This window comes from Oreochromis aureus, linkage group 14, assembly GCF_013358895.1.
Source record: "Oreochromis aureus strain Israel breed Guangdong linkage group 14, ZZ_aureus, whole genome shotgun sequence".
NCBI classification, from domain to species: Eukaryota; Metazoa; Chordata; class Actinopteri; order Cichliformes; family Cichlidae; genus Oreochromis; species Oreochromis aureus.
Genome location: NC_052955.1, coordinates 41947143 through 41958203, shown reverse-complemented (window position 1 = coordinate 41958203; position 11061 = coordinate 41947143). Strand labels below are relative to the sequence as shown.

The window sequence follows — 11061 nt, the reverse complement described above, 5'->3', positions numbered from 1 at the left end:
ATGGAAACCAACTCTATGCGAGGCCAAGATCAATCCGGAGTCAATTACATAAGGGTCAGTACTCTTTCATACAAGATAATTTGAAGAGATAGATTGTATGGACACAAATCCATAAATTTAACGTATTAATTAATTGAAATATCTGTAAAGAGAAACAGGAAAGTCATTTGTTTGTTTTGACACAAAAGCACATTAAATAAACCACAGAATTATCTCATAAAACTGAATGCTCCCCCTAGCAAGTATGGCATTCATTACATTATGTTAGTCCAGTAACAAAATGTGGCTGACAGTTACCTCCTCACAAGGATTTTGGTAAAAGCTCCTCTTTTGGCTTCCTTGAACTGGAGCACAAGAAAAACTCTTTTTTCAGAGAGTTGGAGGGCCAAAACACCCCATCTGGTGAATACCATGGCAGCTCAAGAAAGTGTGTCGGAACATATATGCCAACAATGTGGCAGCAATCCAGCTGTGCTTCGTTGTCGTGACTGTCTACCACGCCCCCTTTTTTGTGATAAATGTGATGTCATCATGCACACCAGATATGTCCTTCACAATAGACGTGCCATGACTGCCGGATTCTTCCAGCCATTGCCTCCAACAACTTACATTGTAAATAAGACCCTTTGCCATGATGGTAAGTTCTGTGACTAAACTTATGTTTACTGTTTACACATTTCCCTTACGCTCTCTCTCTCTCTCTCTCTCTATCTCATTTTTTAAAAAAGTTGATGCTTCCTCAGCTCTCAACTACACTGTTAGCTTTCAGCTGTTAAGTTTTTTTTTTTTTTATTGTTTCAAGTAAGGCTCAGTTGGTCCTACCATATCTTAGTCACATTTCAACGTTTTACTTCCTAGTTAATACAACTTATTTAAATCATATGTTACGCATACATGTTGACTTCTTTAGCACGACTTGTACCTGTGGAGAGCCCAGTCAGAATCTGCGGCTGTCCACCAGAGTGTTTGAGGGTCAGACCAGGAAAGGTTGTTGCTGTGGTCACAATGAATGGTAAGAAGAACTTCATTTTGTCCTGACTGAAAACCATCTGTAAACCATTCACCTAAAACTAAACCCTCACAAGCGTTGTTGCAGTATAGTCTGAGACAAAAAGAAGACCTAACCCAAAGATAATAAACTTTTACTCTGGAGTCATGAGTTTTTCACTTTTCTAGGACGTTACGATCTCAGCATGCCAGAGCTGAGGTGTGAGACATGTGAAGCTTCTTGGACTGCTGGAGTAGATGACCTAAATCAAAGTGATTACTGGCCCGCTACCCTTCACTTTTCTACTTTGTACGCAACAGATGTCTTCTTTACATTTGAAGAAATGAAGATGGCATCACCCGGACTCTCCTGCAAAGCATTTTTAAAAATGCTTGATCAACGAACTCTCCATTTTGGCAGTGTGAGCATTTTAGTCTATGCATCCTTTACAGTATGGTTCTTCTGTGTTATTCAGGATTTAAAAGTCACTTGTAGCGTAGTTGTTTTCAGTTTATGTCTTTCATTTTAAACCAGACGGGAAAGATCTCTGCAGATGGCTTTCAGAAAAGTTTTTTTGAGTGGGAAGCCGTGAGATATGAATTAGACAAGATTTTAAAGGAGGATCCCTTCACATGTCATGCATGTGCCCCAGACATGCTTACAATTTCAGTGGATGGAAACCGCAAACATTACTGTTTCAAGAATGCAGCCAGGTACAGCAAAATATGTGTAATACCAATGTTTGTATCAGACAATGTGACTATAAGGTGCACCAATTAACTTTGGACTAACTTTGTATGACACCATAAAGTATACTGTATTGCTATTTTGTTCAGATATGAGGAACAGGGCATCTTTGAAGACGCCTTCATAGCAAAGGATGAAGATGTGGGAAGATTTGTGGACTACATACACAGCACATCCAAACATGTAAGATTGAACGCTCTAATTACATAGACATAATTATGGTAACCTTTAACACTCTGCTGAAGAGATTGTGAAAAGACACTGTCACCAGCTATTTAAATGCATTTTAGGTCTCCAGACGAGGTATTTGTGGAGGGGAGTGGTCAGCAGCCAGAGAGACCTCCCAAAGATCCAGCAGCAAGGTGGATGAGGAGGGACTGGTGTCATGTTCCTGGGTCTGTTGACCCAGCGTTTTAAGTTTTAGTTTATTTGGATGTTGTTTATGTTCAAGTTCATTAGGTCTTGATGCATTCTCAATCATCCAGGAAAGTAAATCTCCAAAAGTTGAATCTGTTCATCTGGACGTAGCGTTTTGTGGGAGAAACGTTTCATCATTCATCCAAGTGACTTCTTCAGTCTCAGCTGACTGCAGGTTTCCCCAATCTTATAAACAGTACATTTGCATAATGTACTGTTTATAAGATTGGGGAAACAGATTGGGGAAACCTGCAGTCAGCTGAGACTGAAGAAGTCACTTGGATGAGTGACAAAACGTTTCTCCCACAAAACGCTACGTCCAGATGAACAGATTCAACTTTTGGAGATTCAAGTTCATTAGATTAGCGAAGTTCATTTGGTTATTAGACTCCTTGTGTTTTCTTCCCCTGTATTTAAGTTTCTCTCACCCTTTGTGTTTCATGCTGCGTGTCTTATGTTATCAAGTTTGTATTATCATGTCTGTCTCATGTTTCCTGTTTTATTTTGAAGGAGTCGTGTGTTCTTTGTTCATTGTATTTAGTTTAACTTCCCTTGTCCTGTCATTAGGCTCATGTCAGTCAGCTGTTCCTCCATGTGTTCCCACTTCCCCTAATCACCTCCTGTGTATTTAAGTCCTCTGTTTTCAGTGTGTCATTGTCACGTCGTCTGTTGTTCATGCCATGTTTTTTACACCATGTTTCTAGGTTTCATGTCCAGGTTTTTTTTCATGTTGTTTATTTAGTTCTCCCAGTTTAGGTTGATGTTAGTTTACTTCAGTTTGCCTTTACTGTAGTGATGGCCAAATGAAGCTTTCTGAAGCACTGAAGCTTGTATTGAAAAACGGTTCATTACTCGAAGCTTTTCAACACAATCCTCTCCGGTGACATCTGGTGGCGAAAATTATGAAGAGCAGCTTGAATCTGCAAAATGAAACAGACTGCTTAATTATCACTGCTCACTCCACAGAGTGGAGTTCTCTCTGATATTGGGCCACCGTTGCGTTGCTTTGAACATGTAATTGTTATTTTTTTCCTCGATTGGGGGGCTGAAAAATTTGTAACGCTTATTTGCTTAATACATTTTGATCAATAAACTTTCCTTATGAAACATGCACCATGGTGTGGCCTTTCTTTGCTTATGACTCCTTGATGTTGGTAAATACAATAAGTGAGCAATATATATAATGTACATATGATAATGTACAGCACACTATGGAGTATGCCCCTGCTGTGAAGTCCTGCCTCCATCTACTTGTGCATTTAATCACTGGACAGCTGGACAGGTATGTTCATACAAACTATTAGATTATGCCAATTGTCCTATCCATATTTTTGACCTAGGGGTAGGATTGATTGTGAACTGGAAAGGGAAAATGCTTAGGGGGCTGAGTACGGCTGGGTATCGTCACTGATTTGTAGAATCATTTTGATTCGATACAGGATCCGATTCAATTTGATTGGAATCTGGAAGGTTTTGCCTCAGACATATTACAATTCTGATCATTTATCAGTATATATCCATATTTTTGTATCTATTAAAAGAAAGCTGACACTAGTGAGACTTAATTAGAGATGTAAACAGAGAGTTATGAAACCTGCAGCTTCAGAAGCCAGCGGGGAAAAAAAAAAAAGGTAAACACAGCGCGAACCCGCCTACACATCAAAATTTGATTCTGACGCGTCGGGTCCGCGCTCTGTGTTTACGTTTGTATGTTTTAGCTGTTTGGTGTTTGACGAAATTTTGTGAGGTTTAACCTGAGATGCTGGCATTTCACGCAAAATAACATTTAATTTACAAATCGCCTCAGGATTTTAATGAATCAATATCACTTTATTCAATTTAGAATGGATTGTAATCAGAAAAGCGATGATCAAAACCCACCCCTAACCATGAACTTGCAAAGTAAAAACATGATCTATGTAAGGTAGCCTTTTTGTTATTTTCATTTAAAAGAGGATTAGTTTTACTGTGCGCTGGCGAGTCTGTTTCTTTTCTTAGAAATAATTTCTCCTGCCCAAGAGAATCCTCTCTCATGGAACAGAAGCGGCTGTGGAGTGCAGGAACTACACTGCAAGTTGGTAGATATGCCAACTTATGGGTCCTGCAGACTATCACCTAAAAACAATAAACAAAATGATTTTCTAAAATGTGTAGCAATGTAATTTACGTATAGTGTCAAATACATTTTTTTATTCTTTATTAGCTTTAATTCACATGGAAGTATTTCTAAAGTCATATGCAGTAATGATATTTACATTATGAAAAGATGATTTTGGACATTTCAAGTTTTTCACTTCTGCAGATAAAATAAATTGAGCAAAATCAACTCAAAATCCCGTGAATGATTCACTTCCTTATATCCATTTGAATCAGGTACCGAAGCAGTTACGTGCGTGATGAAGCTTCGGACGTCACTGGTCACGTGACTTTTGCCAAACGAAGCAAGCCTCGACACAGTGCTTCTGAACCAGTGTGTTGTTTTTTTCGACACACGCTCCGGAGCGTCAGCTTCACGCGGGCCATCACTACTTTACTGTTTCTTTGTACCTTTTTTACCGGCCTTATTAAACGGCTCGCTTTTTGTTAACATTCAAGTTTTGTTCCCTGTTCCTTGGAGTCTGCGTTTTGGGTCCTTCTTGTCAACTCATACAGTCTGCCCCAGCCAGACTGTGACAACTGGAGCATGCAGTGTGTAGGCATGGAGTGCTGCTCAGTGCTCTAAGTATGTACAGGAGTGAAATTTTTGCTTATCCCTTGTACCTGCAACAAAAGCTGGCCAATAGACATATGACTTTTTTTTGTATGGATGTTACCTGCAAGTATTGGCCATATCTTGAAAGAGTAATAAAAAGCTGTCCAGAGCTCCAGCACCTTATTAGCATGAAGCCATTTCTTTCAGTCTTTCATGCTGAAGCCCACGATTTCAAATGTGAGGTATGAAATTCTGGCTTTAATCACTTTATCTGAACACTTGCACATCAACATTTTGTGTAATTTGTATTTTATCTGTGTGTGTATGTGCATCTGTGTATGTGTTTTTTCCAGGTGAAATGGAGTGGAGCATATCAAGATGGGGCTGGTTTGACTCTAGGGAAGGAGGTGGAGCAATGTAATGCCTTTTTGTCAAGGATTGCAGTTACCACAAAACATATGTCCAAAGCAGGTGAGAAGGCAAATCCTGCACTAGTTAGATTTAAGTGTCTAATTATGATGAAAGTGGTAACACTACGTTTTCTGTGTTTGCAGGACGGAAGGACATGCTAACTCTTATGGCCATGCGCTGGAATCAACAAAAGCTAGACCAGTTGGCCACCTCTCTGACCCATCGATATCAGAAGGTAATGATATTGGTACTTTATTTTTAGATGATTACTCCTCTGTGTTCTTATTATTTGCAGTAAACATGTGTTTAGTGTTTGTTTTTTGTTTGTTTGTTTTTTAATCTCAAATTGACAACGTAGGCCACAAAAGCTCTTCTAACCCAGCTTCAGAACCTGGAGTCCTTAAAAGTCCAGTTAGCAGTGACTGACATTCAACTGGATGAATGGGTCAGTGATGTAAAGGATTGGGCAGAAGGTGAGCAAAAACTGATTCAAAAATGTGATGCAATTGCACAATGACTTTATGTAAGTGCAGCTGTCTTATTTCTTCTAAGCAGCAACAACAAGCACAAGTGATGTTGATCCCTTAGTGAGCAGAATTGAAGTGCTCGTAGTGAGCATAAAGAGACGATCCCAGCGTCTTTATAAAGATACCGATGGAAATAAAGCCCGTGCCAAGATTCGTCGCAAGATCAGAGAAGAGAAAGGAATCTTGACTTCTGCTGTGGAAAAATACAACAGAATGGTTCCAGACAAAGAAACTCTGTGCTTGGAAGAAATTCTGTCTGGTGACACAAGCTGCCCGTGGCAGCGAGCACACAGCGGTAGTTGTACAAATATGTTGTCTGCTTTCAGCATATCTGACATATAATGAAACCCTAAGCTTCAGGTGTTAACCTATAATCATTTACGACTTCAGACGTTCTTTGTGAATTGATTTATAACTTTGTTATAAATGCATTTCAGACTCTGTCAGCCTTACAATAAAGAGAAGGGCATTCGATATCATCATGGCAATAAGAAGACTCGAGGAGGAAAAGAAGATTCTTGTTAGAGAGATGGACCATCACTGGAAATCTCTTTCAAAATATGATGATACCCTGAAAGAGCTGTCCGGCCTGTTTTCCAGTGAGATATTTAAAAGTATGTATTTAAGTAATGCATACAAAACACTCACTGTTTCTGAAGGCAGTAAAGCAGACTAAATTATATGTTTTATTTTTAAGGTTCGCATTGTGGCCTAAGTGAGGAGGGTTTGAGAGGTCTACAGAGCATCATCCTCAGAAAACGACATAATGTGAAACAAAACAAGCTGCACGCAAGACAGTGTTACATGCAAGTTTTGTCAGGAGCAAAGAACATCAACCTTGATCATACTTCCGACGATGACTTTTACAGTGACTCTGAATTTTCTGATTAAATTCGGAAATAAATATCTGTAATATATCAGTTTGTCCTCAAAGTTATATCAACTTCTTACCTAGCAGGTTTAATGCTGGGGGCCCAAATTTTTTCATGTCTGCCATAGACCAGTCATTGACAATGCATTCCCAAGACTTCATCACATCAAAGCATATAGTTTTTTTACAAAGACAGCTGGTACATTTTTATTTAATGTCATTCGTAGAGCTAAAAACAACCCTGTTACACTGTTTTTAAACATGCATTTTGGTAATACAGAATAGTACACTGGTATGTATCAGAGGGAGATTTTGTACTTTTTACGTATTTGTCATGTTAAGTTACTGTAATATATTTTTGGCTCACAGAATTTACAAGACATATTGAAATGTGATTGATAGAATTTCAAGTATGCTTGTCACAGGTGATAGTTTTCATTTTTGAGTATTTTGATGTACATGTTAAGTATATTTTCATGGTATGTATCAATAATGTTAGAGTGCATTACTAGTACTTGTGCTTATTTTTAAAATAATCATACTACAGTACAGTAGGCAGTTCAGCTGATTCTGTCACAACAACCCTGATCCACAAATTAACTTTTGGATATATAACTTTTTTTGTTTAGTTCGAATTGTACAGCGATGTGCTCAACCATATTTTTTTTTTTCAAATTTACTGTCTTAATTGATCCAGTGGTTACTAAGCCTACAGTGTGTTGGGGTGGACTAGCATCATTGTCATTTTATCCCCACTGAATTTTATGAAATTGTCTGTATCACTGTAGTTTATTTGTTTTTAGATTACCAATGACCACAATCAAATAAAGCTGAAAAATAACTGTCAGTTTGATGTTTTCATGCAGTTTCAATGGATCATTTTGTCACCACAGTTAAAACTTAGCAACATTTATATTTCCATGACAAAGACATAAATCACATTTGTTTAATGTAGTTATGACTGTAGACTTGATATGTAAAAACTGAAAATGACTGCCAATCATGTAAGTAATTTGTGAAAAAGAACGTAGAAATCTATTTTAAAAACAAAAACAATTTCTTATTATGCAACCCTTTCAATACTACAGCCCACACCAGATAAATTTAGCTATTTGTGACACATACAGCACATAAATTTATTCCACAAAAGGACTAGATCAGTGGTGTCAAACTCAAATACACAGTGGGCCAAAATTCAAAACTGGAACAAAGTCGCGGGCTAACAATATTTATTGAAAAAATAATCTTCCTTCCGATATAAGAATGAATCTTTTCTTATGGACTCCAGCAGGTTTTGTTGAAAAACTGAATATGGAACAAGCAAAGCTTAATACTAAACAATATATATATTAGCTATATAATACCAGTAGGCCAGCTCTAATAGTAATTTGGTATGGCTCTGCGGGCCAAATGTAATTAAGCTGTGGGCCAAATTTGGCCCGCGGGCCAGAGTTTGACACCTATGGACTAGATGGATGGCCATTATGAGGAAAGGCAGTCCTGAAACTTCATCAGGAGGACAAATCGTTGTGTGCATCAACTTCACAGTGTCTTTTGGTCTTTTATCAAAAGCTATTTGCCATTTTTTAGTTTCTTTTAAAGTTCTTGGTTAGGTTTAGGGATTAAAGACCAAATCCAGATTATAATATTAAAATATTGTGACACATCATCAGTAGTGGGCCTTGGATTCATTGGGTGTTTTGGCCCTTACCAGTAGACACCCTCATAAATGGAGGCCCTGCCAGGGTTGATCAGGCCCCGGGGTGTGTCACTGGTTGATGTGAAATTGTGATTTCTCTTCTACTTTTTCCTGTTTAGTTTTCTACAATTTATTTTCTTCTATCAATTCACTGCAAAACGAGAAGTACTACCCAGCCAACATGTATATATGGGCCCCACCTGGTTTTTGCTCGGGCTGGATGGGTACCATGTGGGCATGGGCTCAAACTGGGCTTTTTGTATGGGGCCTACTTGGGTTCTTCACATTAAACCCATATGGGCAATCCCGAGTGGGCACTTTTAGTAGGTCCTAGCTGGGTCAAACATGGGAAACACTTAACTTGGTCCAAAATGGGAAACACATGTAGGACCCACTTGGGTTTTCCACCTGGGATAGACATGGGCAAACACAGTAATTTAAGGATAGGCTGTTGTTGTGTGCCCCAGGTGGGGCAAAGCGAGGTAATGAATATATGTTTTAGTATCAGTGACACAGGTGGGGCCCACCTGGTCAAACTAAATGGGTCACACATGGACAAATGCAAGTCAGACCCTGAAAACATGTCTATGTGGGCCCCAGGTGGGACAAAGTGAGGTAATCAATATATTTTTTTAGCACTGATGACATAGGTGGGGCCCACCTGGTCAAACTATATGTGTCACACATGGGCAAATGCAAGTCAGACCCTGAAAACATGTTTATGTGGGCCCCAGGTGGGTTATGTTAAGTTAATATGGGCATATAGTATATATGGGACCCACTTGGGTTTCTCACATGAAAGCCATATGGGCAAAACCAAGTGGAAACATATAGTAGGTCCTGGCTGGGTCAAACATGGGAAATATTTTACTTGGTTCAAAATGGGAAACACATGTAGGACCCACTTGGGTTTTTCTGCTGGGTTAGACATGGGCAAACACAGTCATTTAAAGAAAAGCATTTGCTGTGAGCCCCAGGTGGGGCAAATTTAGGTAATCAGTATATATTTTTTTAGTACTGATGACATAGGTGGGGCCTACCTGGTCAAACTATATGGGCACACATGGGCAAATGCAAGTCAGACCCTGAAAACATGTCTATGTGGGCCCCATATGGGTTATGTTAAGTTAATATGGGCATATATTTTACGTGGGCTCAAGATTGTTTAGTATATATGGGACCCACTTGGGTTTCTCACATTAAACCCATATGGGCAAAACCAAGTGGAAACATATAGTAGGTCCTGGCTGGGTCAAACATGGGAAACACTTGACTTGGTTCAAAATGGGAAACACACGTGTGACCCACTTGGGTTTTTCACCTGGGTTAGACATGGGCAAACACAGTCATTTAAAGAAAAGCATTTGCTGTGTGCCCCAGGTGGGGCAAAGTGAGGTAATCAGTATATATTTTTTGGTACTGATGACATAGGTAGGGCCCACCTGGTCAAACTATATGTGTCACACATGGGCAAATGCAAGTCAGACCCTGAAAACATGTTTATGTGGGCCCCAGGTGGGTTATGTTAAGTTACTATGGGCATATAGTATATATGGGACCCACTTGGGTTTCTCACATGAAAGCCATATGGGCAAAACCAAGTGGAAACATATAGTAGGTCCTGGCTGGGTCAAACATGGGAAATATTTTACTTGGTTCAAAATGGGAAACACATGTAGGACCCACTTGGGTTTTTCTGCTGGGTTAGACATGGGCAAACACAGTCATTTAAAGAAAAGCATTTGCTGTGAGCCCCAGGTGGGGCAAATTTAGGTAATCAGTATATATTTTTTTAGTACTGATGACATAGGTGGGGCCTACCTGGTCAAACTATATGGGCACACATGGGCAAATGCAAGTCAGACCCTGAAAACATGTCTATGTGGGCCCCATATGGGTTATGTTAAGTTAATATGGGCATATATTTTACGTGGGCTCAAGATTGTTTAGTATATATGGGACCCACTTGGGTTTCTCACATTAAACCCATATGGGCAAAACCAAGTGGAAACATATAGTAGGTCCTGGCTGGGTCAAACATGGGAAACACTTGACTTGGTTCAAAATGGGAAACACATGTGTGACCCACTTGGGTTTTTCACCTGGGTTAGACATGGGCAAACACAGTCATTTAAAGAAAAGCATTTGCTGTGTGCCCCAGGTGGGGCAAAGTGAGGTAATCAGTATATATTTTTTGGTACTGATGACATAGGTAGGGCCCACCTGGTCAAACTATATGTGTCACACACGGGCAAATGCAAGTCAGACCCTGAAAACATGTCTATGTGGGCCCCAAATGGGTTATGTTAAATTAATATGGGCATATATTTTACATGGGCTCAAGATTGTTTAGTATATATGGGACCCACTTGGGTTTCTCACATTAAATCCATATGGGTGGGCATCCAATGTAGGTCCTAGTTGGGTCAGTGATGGTAAATGTGTACATTGGTTCAAAATGGTAGCACATGCTTATGTGAGGATTCTTCTTCTGTGAAGAGCCTGAGAAAGTGTTATTTGAATAAAGGAGGATTTATTCCAAACAAGGCCATCACAGATTGCACACAACCCAGGGAGTTCTGAAAGTCAAATTGTAAAAAGAATCTCAAAAGAAAGTATGAACATAACTCTCTTTTATAACCTGCAGACGGCACCCATGGTGTACCATTCTCTAACAAATCACCCTAACTTTAACATATTTGGCACAAC

At 39.3% G+C, this 11061-nt stretch overlaps 1 protein-coding gene and 1 long non-coding RNA gene across 2 annotated transcripts; both read left to right on the top strand.

Annotated features, from left to right (window-relative positions):
• Positions 1–506: 506 nt before the first annotated feature.
• LOC120443572 lies at positions 507–1403 on the top strand. The gene is made up of 3 exons (XR_005615496.1): positions 507–637; positions 911–1012; positions 1177–1403. It is a non-coding gene; the product is annotated as an uncharacterized LOC120443572 (long non-coding RNA).
• A 1864-nt stretch (positions 1404–3267) lies between these two features.
• On the top strand, positions 3268–6124 carry LOC120443547. The gene is made up of 5 exons (XM_039622410.1): positions 3268–3306; positions 5198–5315; positions 5399–5490; positions 5614–5728; positions 5811–6124. The coding sequence occupies exons 1-5, from the start codon at positions 3268–3270 to the stop codon at positions 6122–6124; spliced, it is 678 nt and encodes a 225-aa protein (XP_039478344.1).
• The last annotated feature ends 4937 nt before the right edge of the window (positions 6125–11061 follow it).